Source organism: Oryza glaberrima, chromosome 1 (genome assembly GCF_000147395.1).
Source record: "Oryza glaberrima chromosome 1, OglaRS2, whole genome shotgun sequence".
NCBI lineage: Eukaryota > Viridiplantae > Streptophyta > Magnoliopsida > Poales > Poaceae > Oryza > Oryza glaberrima.
Genome location: NC_068326.1, coordinates 26,314,241 through 26,335,430, shown reverse-complemented (window position 1 = coordinate 26,335,430; position 21,190 = coordinate 26,314,241). Strand labels below are relative to the sequence as shown.

The 21,190-nt window shown below is 43.8% G+C and overlaps 1 protein-coding gene, 1 long non-coding RNA gene and 1 pseudogene across 2 annotated transcripts; 2 read left to right on the top strand and 1 right to left on the bottom strand.

Moving 5' to 3' along the window:
- Nucleotides 1-2,040: 2,040 nt before the first annotated feature.
- Nucleotides 2,041-4,057, bottom strand: LOC127765022 (uncharacterized; annotated as a pseudogene).
- Nucleotides 4,058-7,307: 3,250 nt separating this feature from the next.
- Nucleotides 7,308-8,158, top strand: LOC127760614 (uncharacterized). The gene is made up of 2 exons (XM_052284902.1): nt 7,308-7,456; nt 7,551-8,158. Exons 1-2 carry the CDS (start codon nt 7,369-7,371, stop codon nt 7,949-7,951), a joined length of 489 nt encoding a protein of 162 aa, XP_052140862.1. The 5' UTR covers nt 7,308-7,368; the 3' UTR covers nt 7,952-8,158.
- A 6,041-nt stretch (nt 8,159-14,199) lies between these two features.
- Nucleotides 14,200-18,058, top strand: LOC127765839 (uncharacterized). The gene is made up of 2 exons (XR_008016173.1): nt 14,200-14,496; nt 17,799-18,058. It is a non-coding gene; the product is annotated as an uncharacterized LOC127765839 (long non-coding RNA).
- Nucleotides 18,059-21,190: the final 3,132 nt, after the last annotated feature.

The window sequence follows — 21,190 nt, the reverse complement described above, 5'->3', positions numbered from 1 at the left end:
CTTATCTATATTTACAAGGAAGAATTTATGAGTTTTTGCTTTTTGGCTATCAATATCCATCAACATGAATGTTAGGAGGTTGACAAACAATGCACGAGGTCAGTTGTATGTCTTAGATCTGATCAAATTGGAAAATAAACGGAAGTGATGTAGTACACAGATGCCACAGGTGCTCTGAACCTGTGAGATAAGAGGGAGCTGGAGTCGACTCCAGAGGCATAACTCCAAGTATTCCCACGCTATCAAAGTATCACAATAAAGAATCCGGCCTGTGTGGAATGACGTTGCACCCACCATCTAGCAATCGTTCCCAGCAGCTGTAAAGAGACAAAACAAAGCTTACATACAAGACAAATGTACTGTGTCAATGTTTATCTCACAAGAAACTAATTGTTAAATACAAAATGATCCAAGACTTCGGTTTGTACTGCGAGCAAGCGTTTTAATCAGTTTGAGAAATCCCCATAGGGTTTCTCCTTTTCATAATCAACATAAGCCAGGTTACATTCAAGGTTTGCAAGTAATATAAAAAAGGGGGAAAGCCCCAGTTTCGTTTTGACCGCAGGATCGATTACGAATTATTCTTTGCTTTCTTATACTGAACCTTGCTAAAGGCAACTCGAACACTTTGCTTTCGAGTCAGGTCGAAAGAAAAGGAAACGCACAGCGTCTCCTCTTTGCAAAAAATATATTTTCGTATCCTGCAAGACGCAAAGATGGCCTTGAGCTTCCCTAAATCATCAGCGAGGCGTTGACACCGCCAATGGCTGTAAATTACTTAATGTAAAGCGGAAGTCAACGTGTAATAATAAAGAATAAAAAGAGACAAAGGAAAAGATAACATTAACTTAGTCAATGCCTGAATATAAATACTAATGGATATTGACATGTATCGACCGGCGGTGGCCGATGTCAAGCTACTTAATTTTATGTCTTGAAAACAAGAATTGACAACTTGGAGACTTGGAGTTATCAGTTATGGTTCATTAGTTTTCGTTCGTTCATTCGTCCTTGTGAGCTACTTGCAATAGAAATATCGCCTCGACCTAACTCCATCACACTCCAGGACGTCTGCTATAACTTAATGCAACTGGCTTGACAGTCATCACCTGCCGGCTAATTGGATAAGGCAGCTTGGCTGGGAAGTAGGAGGAACTTGAACTGAACCCTTCAAAATCGGGCAGTTCATCAGCCAGCCACCTTTGGTTGAGCTGAAGGAGTTATTGCCTCCTGAGTCAAGTCACTGTCCGGTGTCGGCCGCAACGAGCTCGCTTGTGGCCTACAACTAGACCGCGGCAACTAGTTGCTGCCTACAGACGGTGAGGCTACGCCGTTCTGCCAGTGGCTCACTGTTCTCCTTTCGAGCGTTCAAAATCAAAAGCAGTGCAGCTAGTGCCGGCCTGATCCTGATACGGTGTTCTTATTCCCTGTGAGGCGAGGAAAGATTTGGAGTTATCAGCTAGGGATTAGTAGTAGTTGAAGCCTCTCACATAGATAATCACCAAATGTGTAGAGTCAACATGTAATCTTATGTTCCTTCCTTTCCAGCAGGCATTATAGCTTTTCTGAAACTTGTGGTAGAAAAGGGACTCAGTTTACTTGATGACACTGATAACCTCCAAAATGCTACTTGTTCTGTTGAAAGATTGGGGAACTGGGTGGTGCTTAAGTAAAAGCAAGCTTCCAATTATGCAACTCAAAGAATCCCAATGCCCTGAAAAGAGATGGTCAGAGTCCAAAGCAAACTACACTGGACACTCAGAGAAAACAAACGCTAGCGGAAAAGCCTATCATATTACGGGCTATTAGCCTGATGGATATGTGGATCCAGCGCCACTGTGAAAGCTTGGGCCCTTTTTTGGGATGATTAAAACTTGGGCTTGAGAGACTTGTAATCGTCTAGTAGCCCAACTAGTCTATGTGCATCTGAAGCCTGAAGGAAAAAGTACACCGAAGGTCCCTCAACTTGTTATGGAGTTACAAAATTGTGGGCGTAGCTATATTTATGGCGCCATATTTTTTATCAAAAAATAATCGGTATGTATTTACATTGTAAGTCCCTAAATTACATATGTAATTTTAATGTATTTACAATGTAAGTCTCAAAATTACATATGTAACTACTAAAATTACATACTAATTACATATGTAAGTGGGGTGTAAATGAGGTGTAACTACTGTGTAAGTGGCTAAAAAAATCGACTGTGTGCATATGGCGCTATATTTCTAGCAACTCCGAAATTGTCCCCCAACAACAAAACCAGATATCCGGCGTCTCTTAACTAATCAAAACCGGTCACAGTAGGTACTTCGGTGGTTTTCACCTCGGTTTTGTCCTACGTGACGGCTGATTCAAATGTGGGACCCACGTGGGCCCCATATGTCAGCCTGCCACGTCATATTTCTCTCACTTCCCTCCTCTCTCTCACACACACTCTTCTCTTTTGTTCTATGGGCAAGCCGGCCAGCGGCGGAGGAGACCACCAAGGTGAGACGGGAGAGGAGGAGGCGGCGGGCGACACGACGGCGACGACGCGGCGGCGGCGACGACGACACGGAAGGACACGCGACAACGACACGACGGCGGATGACACGGCGACGGCGATGGCGACGATACGGCGGCGGCGACGACGACGAGGCCTGCGTCATGACAAGGTCGATGTCGCGGGGCTCTATCCCTGTCTCGTCCACCTCTTGCTCCTCGTCGGCCGGCGCTGCTGCCGCCGCGTCCGGCTTGGACATCACCTTGCTCAGATCTTGCATCCTGAACTGCTGCGCTGCCTGCGCCTGCAGCTGGGAGCTCAGGTCCTCGATCTTGGCCTCCCCGAATATGACGTACGACTCCGACGTCGGGCTCTTGAAGACGTCATGAGGTTTGGACACCACGAACAGTATCTGAAACACACGGGATTCAGAGAAACATTAACTCTGTCTTCCATTCGAATGAATAAATTGTTTGCAGCAGCTGTACAGTTTCTTACATTCTTGGCTCTCTCGATGGTAATCCTGCTGACTCCCGTGACGGGTTTCATTCCGAGCTTCATCATGGCCTTGCGGCTCTTCTTCTCGCTCCTGCTCTGCTTGGAGCCCTTGTTTACAACTGCACCGTGCTCACCTTCAATTCAAGGTCATCAAAAACGGCAAATCAGGCTATAAATCTAGCTATTAGTAATTGCTACAAGAACCGAAGGTAAAACCGTTAACGAAATCCAAACACCACGATGCACTGACACGTTTCTAATCAGTAAAACTACTGCACGCTGCCTTTCACATGGACAGATTGCAATATTAACGAAGACGAAACCGCGAAGGAGGAAGAGTGTTACCGTCTTCATCCTCATCCCCATCGTCATCGTCGTCTTCATCGCCGTCGTCATCATCCTTGGCGTCCTCGACGATGGGAGCATCGTCCTCCGGCTGCGCCTTCGCCGCGGCCTCCTCGGGTTTGACGGGCACCGCGGCGCTGCTCACCAGCTCCGCCTCGGCGGTCGCCACCGGCGTTTGCTCGCTGACCATGTCGAGGAGGAGGAGGAGGATCCGAGCGAGGCTCGCGGTTGCAACAACGACTTGCGGTGGTGGCGCGCGCACCAGGAGAGGCTCGCGATTGCAACAACGACTTTCGCCACGTCCGCCGCGCCGCCCCCCGTCACTTCCCCCACCGGCGTCGCGGGCCTCGCACGGCCGCCGCGGAGCTCCGCCGGGCTGCCGCCGTGCTTCCCCATTGCGGCCGCCACCGCCGGCCGCCGTCGCGGCGCCGCCCTCCTCCTCTCCCGCATCGCCCCGCCGACCGGCCTACAGGCAGAGAGAGAGAGAGGAGGAACCGAGGAGGAAGAGAAGAGTGAGAGAGAGAGAGAGGAGGGAAGGGAAAGAGAGATGACGTGGCAGGCTGACATGTGGGGCTCACGTTGAATCAGCCGCTAGAATAAAACCGAGGTGAAAACCACTAAAGAACCTATTAATTAGTTAAGGGACGCCAGAAATTTGGTTTTGTGGTTGCGGAACAATTTTGCAACTCGATTACAAGTTGAGGGACCTTCGGTGTACTTTTTCCAAGCCTGAACAGACAGTATGCTTAAGCCTGCCTTGTAGCCAGTGGCCCAATAGGCCGCATGTGGCCTCATTGTATTCCATGCTGTTTTCTAAGTTCACTTTAGGTCCATTAAGTTGTTGCTTAGTCTGAAATTTCTTCCTAAACCACGATACCAGGTATAGCTCATCTCTTAACTCACAAAACCGTGTCAACTTTTATCCCAAGACAATATGTTTCCTAGTTTCATTTGACGTGTACTCGGTCAGCTATGCTAAGTCAACGTGGGAACCACACGGGCCCCACATATCAACAACCAACTCAGCAGCGGCACCGACAGCGAGCCTAGGTGTCGTGCGCACCTTGAGGCATCCGACTGGCAGCGGTAGGGGTGGCGGCCGTCGGCATCCGTGTCGACGCCGAGGACCAACTTGAACTTTCCTGGCCCGTTGCTCTCCTGCCTCACCTTCCTCGTCCCAGACCAACTTATCATGTGAATCAGAAACCTCAATTTGTTCGATAATTTCTTTCAGGTCTCCCCACTCTAGGATTTCTTCCGGGCCAAAGGATCTCCTGAATGTAAGGCAGTCAGGACCCTCCTGATTGAGATGGCTGAGTAACAGCTCTTGCTGATTACAGATCCTAAAGATAGCAGGGAAAAGAGTTTTTAAAGGACAGGTGCCCCACCAGACATCCTGCCAGAAGCTGATACTCTCACCATTACCCAAAACCCATTCAGAGCCAAAACTCATCCACCTCTTGATATTAAGAAGACCTCTCCAAAATTGGGACACATTTCCACCCTTGTGTTGAAAGAAACCTCCATGGACTAGATATTTCCTCCTTAACAACTCAATACACAAGCTCTTATCATCTGATTCAATCTTTATGATCTATTTGGCCAGGAGAGCAATGTTCATTTTCCTTGTTTCTGTGAAACCCAGGCCACTAAAATCTTTAGGAAATGCCATGTCTTCCCACTTTACTATGTAATATTTCCCTTTAAGCTTATTTCCCATCCTCCTCTGGGGATGGGAAGGTAGTAAAAGCAAATTTTTCCGTATTGTTTATCATCTCCGTACTTTTACAATTTGTAGACTTCATTTGAAATCAAACTTATATAGAACTTGTAGATCTCGACGAGTTCTGTACCTTAAAGTTGACAACCTTTTCATTTAAGATTATCTAGGGGCTAAATATTCGTTAGAAAATCTCAAATCAATTTTTTAAAATAGAATCTCATACATATCTATATTTCAAATGACCTCCAATGAAAACCTCAAGTAAGCATTACAAGTTTTTCTAGCAATGAAAACCGGCGGTGAGGAACTAAATCCAAATTAAAAATTAAATATGAGCCCTTCCCTTTCCTTTAGTAGGGTAATTTTTAAAAACCATCCTCTTAAAGGCAGGAGGAGTATACTTCTATACTTTTATAAAACACATATTTTTAAGTCAAACAAACAAATAAATAATTCAAAGCTTGAAACATATGTTTTTTTTGGGTGGGGGGGGGTGTTTAAGACTGGCCCCTCCGTTCTTTGAGAACTCTTTTTAAAAAAGGATATACTCTTTCTTCTTCATAGATGAAATCATGTAGAAAATGATGTATTATAAACTTGGATAATCTCATTGTATTTTTTTCCTTTCATTAATAAAGTTCTTTTACTGCGGGGGCTTCCCACAGTGCTTTGGTAAGAAAAAAAAAGATTGACCCCTCCAGTAATCATCTGCTAAGTGATTCATAACTGCGTAGATTTTATTTTTAGAAATAGCTATACATCCGATCCATATGTACTGGAGTACTTACATCCGATCAGTACTACATGCACAAACACAGTTGCTGCTTGCCCGAGCCCACCTGCAGATAAACCTAACCGATGATTGGTGGATGTGGTATGATTGTACGTGGGTTGTACAATCTATATAACGCACAGCATGACTCTTTTTTTTCTTCAATAAAGTAAAGCGTAAGCAACATACAGCTATCTCCGTGTATGTTAAGAAGTTTGATTACATTATAGAAAAATGTAATATGGTTTTTAACATAAAACAAATGTACTATAAAAATAAATTCGTCGGTTGATTCAAATAAGCTAAGTTGGTGCTATAGATATTGCTACGACGATTGTCTAAGCTTAATTAAGAAAAATACACATGACACACCCAAAACATTTAATAATATGGAACGGAGGGGGCATGTAGGAACTACCGGAAAAGAAAAATAGAAAACTTATTCTTATAGAAATATCTGTTTATGTTAGGTTCTATTGGTTGAGTATGAATGACATGATGTTTGACAAATCACCATCTGTTTTATATATGTAGGTATTTTTTAGGACAACATATTGGCTTAGAACCGCACAGCTACAAATGGGTGATGAAGAGGACGAGTTTTTAAAAGTTGTATGTCGTAATCCCGAGACAACGGTTATACAACTGTTTACCAATTTTGGATGGAGATTCACAAATAAAATTCAATAATTGTATACTCCTTATCTTGGATTGGTAGTCTTTAGTTTGCTTTTTTTTCATGATTGGTGTCCTTTTTTATTTTTATGAGTTTCACTTGTTTTGTTACATTGTAATAATTGACTGTAGCTCGCTGAGAAAAAACCGGAATATTCAATTCCATTGTCTTAGAAAAAATGTAGTAACTACCCAGCAATCGCCGTTTAGCTACGCGCATCTCAATCGTGCGTGATATGCATGCAGAAATGGTTTTTTTTTTGTGTGGAGTCAATAGTCAGAAAAGGGAAAAGAAGGTTCCCAAGCGAGACAATGGGGGTGTTTCGATTATTCCTTTTGTCTGACGTACACAGTGCATGAAGACAACCACAACCACGCGGTGGTTTGATTAATACTCCTACAAAGCAAGCATGCATGTGGACACATGGCCATAAGGCCAGGCTCTACTACACTGTACTACTTCGTACTCCCCGGCAGGTAGTCGCCCACTTCTGTTGTCGCCTGAGCAGAACGCCTTAAGAAAAACTATTAAAAGGCCAAATTTTGCCTGATGAATTGAGAATTGACTCGTAACTTGGACTTGAGAGAGTAAACGATTCTGTGGCTGGCGTGTTTCCTGGTTTACGGACCGGTCATAATATAATGCGCATGCACAAAATGCGCTTCTTCTCTGCTTCGTTTCACAGGGTTGTTGATGGCATCTTGAGTGGGAATCGGCGATCGGGACTTTTGCCCTTCGGGGAGAGGCGTCAGAGGCCAGTTATATATAAGCGTGCTTCTGATCGAGCTGGGCACAGAGAGTTTGAGTCGAGCTGCCTTACTAGATCGTTCTAGCCGCTGCAGAGAATAGTATATTCTTAGCCTCTTAGGCCATGAAGTGTTTACCGGTTGCTTTCAATCTTGCTCTCGTGTTCGTTCTGGCCATTCCATTACTCCTCGAAGCTCGACCACTTGCTAGTGGTACTTACACTTCTCTGGCCGTCTTATTTCGACACTACATATAGCACTACTATACTTTCTCACAAGACTGACAGTTTGGTTTCCCGTTCTCTAGGTGATCAAGATGATAAAAATCTCCCTGTACTTACCACAGTCACAGCAGAGGAAACCACGCAGGTTATGGTGGACTACTTGGACCTAAACGGAAGCAGTAGTGACGGTGAGGACGACGAAGCTGCCCAAGGATCGCCGCCGGACGCGGCGTTGCGCCGGCCGGCGCGCACGCCGCCGTCGCCGCAGGGGCGTTACCCGCCTCAGCATCAGCAGAAGCCGGCGGCCTGTAGTGGTGGCCCAGCTGGGGTTGTAGGCGGGCGCAGGCCGTCTGCTCCACCGGCGCCCCGTGGACGGAGCCCGCCGCATTGGGTCCGGTCAAGTGATCAGCAAGGCCCATGGCTGCTCGACGTATTCCACCGCCTGCTCTGTGCGTTAACCGGGCTGACAGGTCAGACAGGTTAGTATGGGAGATGTTGAGGTTTGGAAAACCTTTCGGCATGTACACCTGAACGAGGAGTAGATATTAACGTGTGTGCACTGTGTACGTGTTGAGATGCATGCACACATACGTGCACGCGCACGGTGATCAACCGAACGCCCTTTCGCGTTTCATTTTGTACGCATACAGTGTCACTGCTTTCCTTTTTATAGAAACTTTATACTCATAAAACTTACGGGTTGCTATATTGCACGGTGTCTCGTTTTGGAGGTATGATATATCAGCTGAGTACCATATCTGATACTATTGGTACCACGCCAGTACGGTAACAGCTAATACTCATCGGTAACAAGCCAATAGTACTAATTATCACTACCAGTTGACCAAACATGTCAATACATAGGGCCTATTCACTTGGATGAAAAAAAAAAAACCTTATCAGCATAGTTACCAAAATTGACAGGATTTCTTATATAGTTACCAAAATTTGGCAGCAAACTAAGTGTAGCCACTTTTTTTGACAACTTTATTAAAATTTAGTAAGATTGAAAATGACATCAAAGTAAACAGACCCATAAGCTTTCCTCTCATTCATGATGTATGATTCCCACACCCACGGCATCAGTAGCCCTATATGCACGGATGCACCTCCATGATGTCCTCTGCCTTCGTTTGCCGCTGGAGCGAAGAAGTTGCTGAGGCTGGATGAGTCAAGGAAGGCGAACAATTTTTGAGAGCAAGCCTAATAATACAGCCGATCTGTTGGCTATAAGGTTCTTTATAGTCTTCTCTTAGTCTACCCATATAATAATAGTTAGCTCTTTATAATTAATACATGACCCACTTATCTATCTCACAGAGTTTCTTGGTTCTTGTGTCCAAACCAGTTATAAATTTACAGCCCGCTTCTCCTCTCTCTCCTCCATATCAGCATTTAGCCGGCTTATAACCTACTATTATACTTGCTCTGAAGGAGCGTGACTTCATCAACAAGCGCCTTTGCGGACCTCCGTTAAGGTGAGGTGGTGGGAAAGTCCTCGCGGAACTTGGTGATGATGTAATCACGACACTCGATCTCTATGAATATGGGTATTCCTCGATACCGTACTGAACCTACTCCTCCCACGCTGCTCTCTCTCTCATGGATCTCATCCCGTTGTAACCGACGTACGAAGGCGTATGAGAGCAGGTACAATAGCAGACTATAAACCAGCTATAAACATATTTTAAGCGGATAAAATAGGAGAGAGAAGAGTAGTGTGCTACAGATTTGTAGCCGGCTACAGCACGGACTCCAAAACACAAAGTGTGTATGACAGGTGGGACCAGATATTAATACACACATTGCGTCTTGGAGTCCGCGTTGTAGCCTGCTGTTCTTCTCTCTTACCTTTTATCTCATTAAAATATATTTACAGCTAGCTAATAGTCTGCTATTGTACCTGCTCTTATACCATGTCATCTAAAACCTCCACTTAAAAGTTCACTTATATAATAGACTGGCTGTATGTTTGGCTATTAGTCAACATGTGCCTGCATGTGCACATGATATGCTGTGGCTATATCTTTGTGGCTATTTCATCAAACAAAATACAAGTATGCTCAGCCATACGTACAGTCACCAAAAGAATGAAACAACACGGGTACAAAATATTCATTTCATGGTGATTATAACAGGAAAATATATCAAGATTTATGAAATAACAATCATATTGATATCACACTTGAAATAACAATCATATTGATATCATATTGATAACAAACATAGAAACATATAATTAATTAATTTCGAGTAACATGCATACCACATATGTTCAAGCAACATGTTCATCTTTATACCCAGGTACCATTGTTTTCAAGCAGCATTGTCAGCATGATCCGATGGATTTGGGAGCTAATCTGATCCATATACCCCCTAAATAAATGACACAACAGGAACTATTCAGTGAATTGAGTTTGACATGTATGGACGTGAAGCCTTGAACAGATCAATAGGACATATCACAACAAAATCATACATACACTTCGAGCAGGATTAACAAACTAAGAAAAATAAAGACGGTAAGGGCTAGATCATATCATGCTTGAACATTGGGATCCTCGGAATTCTCAGCACTTGGGGCAGGATATGCAGAGGCACTAATGCAGGGCCTTGAGCCGACGAACTCACAATGCCTGGTTGTCGTAACCCAGCGAGCAAGCATGGTGAGGAGGAGGTCACAATGGACTGCGGTGTTACTGTGGGGAACCAGCCATCAGGTATGTAGGTGGAAAAAAAGGACGGCGGCAGGACGAACTGAGGTGGCGGTGTCAAGGGCCGAGTCGCCACCGGCGTGACAGGCAAAGTCGCTGGCGGAGGGACCTCCAGAGACGCCGGCGCAAGCGTCCTTTTGTATTGCCGCCTCATCTTGATGAGGTTTGAGGACAAATTTGGGGTCTAGGGTTTGAGAGGAGGCGATTTGGGGACGAATTTGGTGGCATGGGAGTGGATTTGGGAGGGTTTTATTGCAGATTTGAGCGGGAGGACTCGATTTTAGTAGGAGGTGGGGGGATTTGGCGCGCGGAGGAAGTGAGGTTGGGGGCGGCGGCAGAGATGCACGGGATCGGAGGGGGAGGAACGAAGCGGCGGCTTAACGCTCTCAGAGCAAGTTTAATAGTATAGCCAACTACTAGCTCCAAATCATCTATAGCCAATGTAATAGCCAATTTATATAATAGTTGCTTACTATAATATTAATACCTGGTCCTACCTGTCATACACACATTACGTCTTGGAGTCCGTGCCGCAGCTGACTACAGATCTGTAGCCCGCTGCTCTTCTCTCTCTTCCTTTATCTCTTTAAAATATATTTATAGCTGGCTTATAGCCTGCTATTGTACCTGCTCTCATCGGGCTGGAAGCGGGCGTTTTTCTCTCGTATACTACGCTTCAGCCGAGCGATAGCGGGACCGCCCGCTCCGTTCTCTCTCTTCTCTTCTCACTCCGCCATATAGGATTTTGATGACGTGGGAAATAGTTCAGCCTGCTGACTAGGTCTTACTATACTTGCTCTTATCTCCAGAAGTAGATGTTGTACTCATCGTACCTGCTCTTAAACTATCCCATATGTACATTACCATACTGATTCCAACTAAACTAAATACTGTAATATATATTAGTGTAAACGGAACTGAATGTGGGGTATACAGTTTGATCGAGTCTTCAGCTTTTGTCAGATCTAAGTTTTGTTTTCAAGCCTTTGGAGTTTGGATAGGCTTTTGATACCCCGGGAATCATTGCTGAAACGAAAATGACTTCACTTGAGTAAGATCGAGTCGTGATTTGAATGGATTCTCCAAGTCCCAGCAACTAGTATATCAGTACGGCCCAGCAGGAAATAGAGCCAGCCCACAACCTAACAAAAACAAACCCAACTCCTCTATCGGTGCCCAGTCCTCTGTAAACAACAGCGGAAGAAGCAAAGCCCTAAGACTAAGTTTTTATTAGTAAAGCTTACTACTTACAACTCCTACCGTCCCAAAATCTAAAAGATTTTAGGTGAATGTGACAATTCTAATACTAACAAGATTATTAACCAGATTCGTAATACTATAATATATATCACATCCACCCAAAATCTCTTATATTTTAGGACACAAAGAAGTATAAATCTATTATAGGATAATAATTTAGCTCTATATTCTTTCCTCTCTCTATCTCACTATAAATTTAATGCATATTTTTGAAGCATGCGTAGAACTAGCTCTTGCATGAGAGCTAACACTAATCTTTTTCTTTATCTTCCTCTTGGCAACATATCCTACGCACACGTGTACGCACGTGCACACCAACTAATAAATGTCATAAAAAGATCTAGAAAAAATCATACATGTACTTTCAATAGTATTACACCTTGGTATAAATTTTAACCTCAAATTTATTATATTTTAGCTGAAAAAAATCTGACAGTTCTATTGGAAGTATATATATATATATATATATATATATATATATATATGAATTTTCTATATGATTTTTAGTTGGTGTATATGGTGTGTACATGCAAGGAAATGAGTACATAAGATACGCTCCCCATTCACTTTCACATAAGTAATACTCCATATAGTTTGAGTATTAATTATCCTTAGTCCTTACTCTAACCGTGGCATTGCCTAGACACACTGCAAAACAACATTGATTTGGGCTCTGTTTAGTTCAGCGTAAAATTTAGATTTTGATTGAAATTAGAGATGATGTAACTGAAAAGTTATATGTATATGACAGGTTAATATAATGGAAAAGGATTGAAGTTTGGATCCAAACTTTGGATCTAAATATAGCCTTGGCTTAATTGTCCTGGAAGGATACTGGAACCCCAAAGGGTAACCTAGCTAGTAGCTAGTAGTAGACATTACTGCTGCTACTAGAGTCGTTTTTGTACATTAAACAAAGCACCTCCAGATCTTTGCCAATCTCTTGGGATTCGGGCCGCCACCTCGCTCCGGCACAGTCCTCTCTGAATTCCTCCCCCTCCGCGGCCCAGTCCCCCGACCCGCCACTTTCCCGTTTCCTGAGACACACGATAAAAGCGAGCAAAAGCAGCAGGCGAACGAGCAGGAGAGCAGAGGCGCCAGCCAAACCCTGCTGCCGCTGCCCGCGACAGAAGTGAGAGAAGCCGCGCGCCGCGCCGCGAATAAAAAGACGATGTCGCATCGCATGCACGGCACGCACGCACGCGCGACGCCGCCGATATTAACCCATACCCGAGGCCGAGACGGGGAGAGAAATCACTCGCTTCCACAGGGCCAGCCAGCTAGCCGATAGACGATGCATGCGCATGATGAAGCCTTTCTTCAGGCCAGCAGCAGAGCATATATTCGGCAAGGCCGGCGGTGCCGCGGTAAAACTCTGAAAAGCACGGGGAGGAAAATGTCGATCACTGCGAGCCTTGAACGGCGATGCAGTATCAGCTCACACGTAGCTCGAGGAATTCCCATGCCAGGGTGAAATGGAATTCTCACCATCCACTCCCTTGTTAGCTACTGTTACCAGAGGATGAAAAAGTCACTGCGAGTACCGTTTGAAATGTTATAACTATTACGGAATTTTCGTACAAATCTTTTTACGTGAATCAGCTTGTTTCCGTTTCCAAACGGGGCTTAAGGGCATGCCCAATGCAGGGTGCACCTCCACTATCCACATGAGCAAAAGTGACCAAGCATCCAGTTAGAGATATATCTCACATAGTGCAAGCCATATCCCCATAGTATTTTTTGTGTTTCAGCACCTATCAGTCCGTTACATTTTACATTTAAACCCTTAGATTATTATTATTTGCATATACATCCAATATTTGCAGTATACCCACTAAAAATCACAAAGATATATATACATCAACCCCTCCTGAGTCCTCTCTCCTTGGTGTCTCCTCCCTCTCCGACTCTCCCTTCGCCACTGCCGCATCTCCTCTCCTCTCTGGCGGCGGCGCCTCTCTCCCCGCCGCCGGATCGAGGCGGAGGCGGCGGATCGAGCGGCGGTGGCACCGGATCGAGGTGGAAGTGGCGGATCGCGCGGTGGCGGCAACGGATGGAGGCGGCAGCGGTGGATCGAGGCGCGGCGGCGCCGGATGAAGGCGGAGACGGCGGATCGAGCAGCGACAGGTGCGGATGAAGCCGCGGTGGTGGCGGATCGAGGCGCCACGGCGCAGGATGGAGGCGAAGGCGGTAGATCGACGCCCGCGGCCGCGGATCGACGCGGCAGCGGCCGGGATCGACGCATCTTCTTCCCTTCTCTCCAGTCCACCCTCTCTCCATCTTCTTCCCAGCGCGGGAGTAGCAACGGCGCGGGGCGACACCTCTCCCCCAACGCGGCTCCTCGCCCATTCCTCGCCGAAAAGCTGCCGAAATCACCCGACGCTCTGCAGAGAGTCGCAGCGCTAGGCGAGGGTGCGGTCCCGATCGAAGATTCTCCTCGGGAGCGGTGAAACCACGCTTTAGCGTGGAGCGTTGAACATTGCCTAAGTGCTTAACAGAAAACCCTCGGTGACTGGCAGGTGGTCCGAAGTCCTAACATGTGCCGTGGCCCACTTGCAGTGAGAGAAGGGAGTTGAGGAAAAAAAAGAAAATGGAGATGAGAGATGAACTGTAGACTAGTATGCGGATGTGTGTGGGGGCACGCGTTGCGGTGGCAGTGACTAGGAGCAGCGAGCGCTGTGCGGACTCGAGAAAAAAGCAGAAAAAATAGCTGACAGCCATTGCTCATTTGCTCCCTCCTTTCCTTTTGCCCCTGCTGCCTCTGCACACTGCACGCCCCCTTCTCTCTCTCTCTCTCTCTCTCCGAGCCCAGCACAAGGGTAGACTGCCCTTTTCTTTGCTTGGTTTTAACTCTCAGCTTCCCCTTCCTTTCGGAGACACATAGGCCTTCCTTCCTTGCTTGCTCCCTCGCTTCTCTCAGCTCACACACACACAGCTCAAGCAAGCGGGAGGACGTCGAGGGCCAACCGAGTAAATGGCCGCGGATGGGGTCGGCCAGGCTTCCCCAAGGCCTCCATGGCCTCCTAAGGAGCGCGAGGTGGACTCGGAGGGGAAGGTGAGCAGCTGCTTGATTGATTCCCATGCTACCACATTGCACTCGGTTTCTTGCTCTTTTGCTGTTCTTAAAGTTTGTTGAGTTGTTCATGGTGTGAGGTAACAAGAAGTTTTCTTTGAGAGATAGAGGTAGTAAGAGCTAGGTAGTAAGAGTTCTGCAAAGGCATGGTGCTAGATAGTTTTTCTTTCAAGGTTCAGGTTGTGTAGGAGGCAATACAAAATCATGGTCGATTGTTCTTGTTTTCAAGGTTTAACGCTTTAAGCTACGCTCACTGGTCTACAACAAATCTACTAAGCTAGTTATGGACTCGTGGTACATATATGATATATGCACGCAAAATGAACGGTGTTTTTGCTACTACATGGCCATGCAGAGGGCCAAATTTGCCTTTTCCAGAATGGTTTTAAGAAATACTACATTAGACAAGAGTTATATATATCTGGCTACTAGGCTGCTAGATACTTAGATCCAGTTAATTTGTGAGTAATTTTTCATAACGTGAGCTAGTAGTATATTTTAAGGTGATGACTACGTACTATTTAGTATTTATCATCTTTGATCAGGCTTCAATAATCCAATGGTAATCCCATAGTTGCGGTTTGGTGGACGTAGATTTGGTTGGGCCGGCACTAGTACTTCATAGATTTTATGGGTGAGCTGCCTGCCATCCCATAACTACTGCGTGTTCATTGTGCGCCCAAATAAGTGCCTGATGCCCTGATCTCGTGACTATGATTTTTTAAGTAGATATCATGCTTCATGTTACTTTTCTTTCTCTCAAAAGATGAGAAAAGCTTCGGTACTTTGTTAAACAATTGTCTTAGATTAGATGCCGAATCTTGGGAGAGTTAGGTCGTGATTCTAGAATAACTATATAATGGCTTTCATCAGTAATATGCCCTGAAGAGGTGCTTCATTTTTATTTAAAGATGACTGGTTTATCCTTGAAAACTGAATACTGTTCTGTAGGTCATCTTAAGCAGTTGATTAGTAATGTCTGCTAATGAATGTTATTGTCCCATGCTAAGGTAAGCTTTTGGGTGGTTGATCCTGAATGCCTGCATAATTTGATGCAATTCTAAGACAAGTGCTACAGTTTTGAATAGCTTTAACATAGAGTAATTGTTTTCTCTTTTGGCCCACTGGTTTGATGATCAACTCCCATTACTTCTACTGCGGAGTAAAGTATGTGGGCACTGTCACTGATCAGTTTATAGGGTCACTCTATACTCTTGCAATTCTATTGGTTATGTTTAGAACCCATTAAACCACTCTCCACATCACAAATGTGTTCTTTATAAATTTAATTTCAGTGGTACAAACTACAAACTTCGTTAACAATTCTGAAATTGTTTGCATGTCTCAATGCAAAAGTCCAGAACATGCCAATCTGCCATTGCTTATGTCCATCATTTTTGTTTGGTACTACCTCCCTCCCAAAATAAGTGCAGTCGTGGGAATCCGTGTCGAAGGTTTGACCATCCGTATTATTTGAAAAATTTATGAAAATATTTAAAAAAGTTAGTTACACGTAAAATACTATTTGTATTTTATCATCTACTAACAACAAAAATACTAATCATAGAAAAAATTCAAATAAGACGAGCGATCAAACGTTGGACATGAACAGTGTAAAACTACACTTATTTTGGGACGGAGGTAGTATCTAGCATTGAATTGGATGACAGTAGTACAAACTTGCAGGTTTGTGTGGACCCTTTTGGTCCTGATGTCAACCAATGGTCTTTTTACTTTTTTTTCGTGTACGTGATCTGCATGCTCTATTTATGGGCCTCCATGTTTGTACAGGTGTCACCAACTTTCTTATAAGCAATCAATTTTTGCCCTTAGTTTCTTTTTCTAATTTTTGGCTTTTCCTAAGAGCCCCAGGTGATTTATAAATAAGATATTAACAAAAAAGAATGCCATGTTTGTCTGCATTTAGGGCTTGTTTGGTTTAGTACTCTACCAATATGTTGGTAGTGCCAAACTCTAGGCAAGTTTTGGCACTACTAATATTTTGGTAGGGTAGAATTGTAAATGAGTGCATTTGGATTTATGCCAATTGAGAGCCAAATTTTAAATTGTGGTGAAGAATATTTTAGAATTGTGCCAAATTGAGTATTGGTATTACCAAACATTTGGCTTCAAATCAAATCATCACATTTGCTATTTAAACCACCAAAAAATTGGTATGGCAATATTTTGGTATCAAACCAAAATGTCCCTTATTTTTTGAGATCTACAAATTTCGTCTTTACTTTTTTTGTATTTGATAGCACTTGCTAGAGAAGATATTTGTCTATGTTAAAATAAATGCAACATGTGATTGCTTTTGTTGTTGATGCATGAAAACAGTTTTCTAGCTCCGTAATTTCTTTGCTCAGGCAGTAATCCGTGCTCCCATCAGGTTTACCTTATCGTTTGGGCCGGGGTTATCGCCACCCCGCGGCAGCGCGATAATCACCTAAAATCGCACAAAAATCACATCCAAAAATTTGAATTCAAAACTCACCGGTATCACGGTTTCACCGCGATAATCGCACGGTTTACCGCGATATTCGCACGGTTATCGCGGGCTGTGTAGCTAAAATCATGTAAATGTAAAATAAATAGGGAAAAAATCAACAATACGGTTGAATATGTGTACAAAACTATAAATTGAGAATAATTGGAAGAATATGTAGGATACTTAAGGCCCAATATTCTCTTCTTTTTTCCAATTTGTAAGCTATTTTTGGCTGTGCCCTCAAATTTGAATTTAGCTTACTCTATTTCAAAAAAATTCTTCACCATTGGCAATTACAAATCAAGAACTACATCCATGATTTTTGTCGCGCGATTATCGTGCGATAAGTGAAACCCTGGCTCCCATACAATCTACAAAGGATCAAAGATGTAGTACATTCATTTTCATCTGTAAATTGTGTTTAGACAAAATTTATCCTTTAATTGTAATTCAAACACACGAGTCCTTGGTAAAATGGTAAAATGTGAATGTAGTCCTGTAGGTAAGCAGGTTATCTACTCATTAGTCGGTTTTGCAATTTGCAGCATGCATGCATGCAATTGGCCTGAACATCTTGGCCGTGTGCATGTGTTTGTTTCATCAGTAATAGTATAACTTCAGAGCTGCCTCAGTGTACTTGTGTGGCCTATTTCAGTGCTTGTGTTATCCTATAATGCTGTGTTGAAAACTTGAAGCAAGCAAACCTTTTTTTCTTTTTGCAGTCCTGTATATCAATAGTACAACTCAATCATATCTCCTTGACAATTGACAAGAACATTCTTCTCGGTTGCAGGCCCCGTGTCCACGTTGATCACCTCAGAGCAGCCTGGTGTATCCACCGATCGTGACGCCTGCTCGCACGCACGCGAAGGAGGAGGGCATGGCTGGAGGGGAGAGGAGATGGGAATGAAGCCGTATTGGTCCGGGAAGCGTATACATAGGAGTATTTTTGTGTAAGATCGAGAAATACGTACCAGATAAAAAGTCTCAGTTTTCGGGTAGAGGGGAGGTAATTAAACTGGCAATCTTAGCTAAGGCAAATTCTTTTTTCGATCGATCGATCTACCATGACAAAATTCAGCTGCAATCTGTCTCACCGAAGGACGTGGGCGCTGTCACGCTGGGCCTTTTTTATATATCCCTTGAATTTATTCTCACTCCGTGCCTGTGCGTGCATGCATGGTCCAGCGTACTTGCCCGGTGCGGTCGGCGACGCTGCGGTGAAACGTTTCGTCATGCGCATGCACTGCTGGTCTGCGCGTGCCGAGCGCCGGGCGGGTGTGGGGGGTGGGCCGCTCGGGCGGTTGGCGCTATGCGGCGTGCGCTGCGCTGCGCTGCCCGGTGCCAGCGACCCAGCGCCAGTGCCGAGCGAGGCAGAGGCAGAGGCAGGCCGCAGGCGTACGTGTTGGCTTGCGCCAGCGGAAGAGGGGGATGTGTGTGCTGCGCGCGTGTCAGCGGGGTGACGCGGTTGGCGTGCCGATGGGCACAGCCTCTCGGGTAGAGCCCCGCTGTGGTGGTGGAGCGTGGGTTGCCGCACGCGGTGGGTCCAGGGAAGAAAATTAGCGGTTGTCTCGGCACGGTCGTGGGATCATTTCGTTCGGTGGCCTGGCACTGGCGTATGCCCTCTTTGGAGGAGCTTTAAGAAGCTTAAGATTATGAGTCAGCTTATGTGAATTTGGAGAAGCTGGGTTTTTCAGCTTCTAGATTTTAGTTTACTTTCTGAATTCTATAACTATATATTCTTATAATCTGGGTGACAATCTGAATTGTTTGGGGAGCTAGAGATTATGAGAGAAGCTACAGCAACTAGAAGCACCTCCAAACATACCCATAGTCTGGGACGAGTTCCCGGTAGTGGGTAGAACAGCAAGATGGGAACTCCCCATCCGCCCCATCGGCCATCGCCTGTTAAAAAGGTACATAGGCCGTAGGGTGTATTATGAGCCCCATCATTTGGCTTATCTGTGGAATAAGCCAAACGACATATTTGCAAATGAAAAGTAATTTGTGAATAAAAATTTTATATACGTGTTCTTATAGATGTAAAAGTAAATACTGAAAAATAAACTTCAATGAAAAAACCTTAAAATCCGCTTTAAATTTAAAGTTGAAAAGTTAAATTTTGACTAAAAAGCATAAGCATAAGCGAAAATATGAGGCTATACATTTCGCATAAGAGCATGGACAATTCAAATGGCTATAAGATCTTTTCGCATGATTTTACTCTCTCAGTTTTAAAATATAGCAAGATAATACTATAAATCTGGATGACAAAGATATAAGGACAACTTAAATAACTTAATAATAAGTCATATGTTTAGCTATTTCAAAAATATTCATATAGATAGCTTCTACATGATATAAATGATGTTATGCTATCTGTTAGACCGTCTATTAGTTAATATAAATCTTTTGTCTATTCTCTCTTTCCTTGTATCATATAAAATCCTACCTGGTATTTTTGATGCTGATGTCATATCATTGTTCATTTTTAATGTACTAAGGCTGTGTTAGGAGGTGAGTGTTGGGAAACCATTCCCATACACGGAAAACGGAGTGGTCCATTAGCGCGTGATTAATTAAGTATAGCTATTTTTTTTAAAAAAAATGGATCAATATGATTTTTTAAGCAACTATCGTATAGAAACTTTTTAAAAAACGAATCGTTTAACAGTTTGAAAAGCATGCGCGCGAAAAACGAGAGAGAGGAGTTAGGAAGAGGGAGATCCGAACACAGCATAAGCTAACGTCCTACGAGGCAATCCAAAACAATGAAAAAGAAAAAGAAAAGAGTAATGCATGCTTTCGTTTTTTCTAAGGACGACTTAGCTATGCAGGAAAAATAAGCAACGAATAAAACGAGAAAATACTTAAATTAATTCCATAACTAATTCTAATAAAATTTAAAATTTGCTTTCAACTTAGCTAAAAAAAAGATAGTCCGACTGTCCTCTAAATAGCACGATAAAAGTACCTATATATAGACCGTGCGGCTCAAGCTCATTATGTTGGGAATGGTGAAAATTTCACTGATCGAGAAGAAAAGAGAAGAGAGAAGAAACCGAGCTGTAGATTTGTAGCCAACTGTAACACAGACTCCAAAGCGTTATGTGTGTATGAGAGGTGGGACCAGGTATTAATGGTGTAGTATATTTTTATAGTTAACTATTGTATGAATGAACTATTAGATTAGCTATAGATGATTTAGAGCCTGCAGTTGGCTATACTATTAAAATTGCTCTTAGGAAGTTTGTAAAATGAAAAATGTCGTCACAGGCTCCTACTAAGGAAAAATGGCACTCTTTAGCAATAGTGCGCATTCTCCATTCTCCAATTGTTTGCTAGTTTATGTAGAGTCAAGCTTTTGATAAACCCTTAAGCAAGCTAGGATTATGTTTCTCACTACAACCTGACGATGTATAGAAAGCACTACTATCGGATCGAATGTAGTCTAGTTGTCTTTGGAACTTTCTGTGGAGGAAAAGGTGTGCTTTATATCCCTCACCTACAGATCAAGTTTTATTTGCGTCTCTTAATTATAAAACGGGCTATATAGCATCCCCTAATTACCAAAATCAGTACATATAGAATCACTAGACGGTTTAAACAATGTTTTCATCCTACATAGCATACATGTGGTGTATTGATTAGTCTTCACCCCTTGGTGTGTACTTGGCATTAGAGGAAAAAAAATAGAGTGAATTGCCCCCAATCCAAAGTTTTCACATAAGACTAGATATGTTTACCTATTTTGCACTATGGACCACCCTTTCTTCATCTCTCTCTTCTCCACCTCCGGCTCTCCCATCACCACCACCTCCACCTCTTTTGCCCCTGCTTCATTCTAACTAGACGGTGAATCTCGTCCGAACTGAGGAGGAGTTCACTGGTGTGGGGGAAGAGGAGCTTGCCGGTGCCTTATCAATCAAGCTCCAGTGGGAGAGGGTGGAGCTGGAGGTGGAGAAGAAAGAGATGGAGAAGGTGATCCAAAGTGCTGAAGAGGTAAACATACCTTGCTTTATGTGAAAACTTTGATAAAAAATACTATCCAAAACTGCAATAAAAAATATCAAGGGGATCCATATGTCAGTCACACAATAATAATAATAATAATAAAATATAATAGGTCCACATGTCATCTGGCTCCTCTCTCTACCCCTTCTCTCCTTAAGGCCAGCGAGGATA

Bases quoted from the DNA above. Each gene is read 5' to 3' on its own strand.
- LOC127760614 (XM_052284902.1), top strand. From the start codon at position 7,369: ATGAAGTGTTTACCGGTTGCTTTCAATCTTGCTCTCGTGTTCGTTCTG. The intron at 7,457-7,550 runs GTACTTACACTT...CCCGTTCTCTAG, and splicing joins AGCTCGACCACTTGCTAGTG to GTGATCAAGATGATAAAAAT.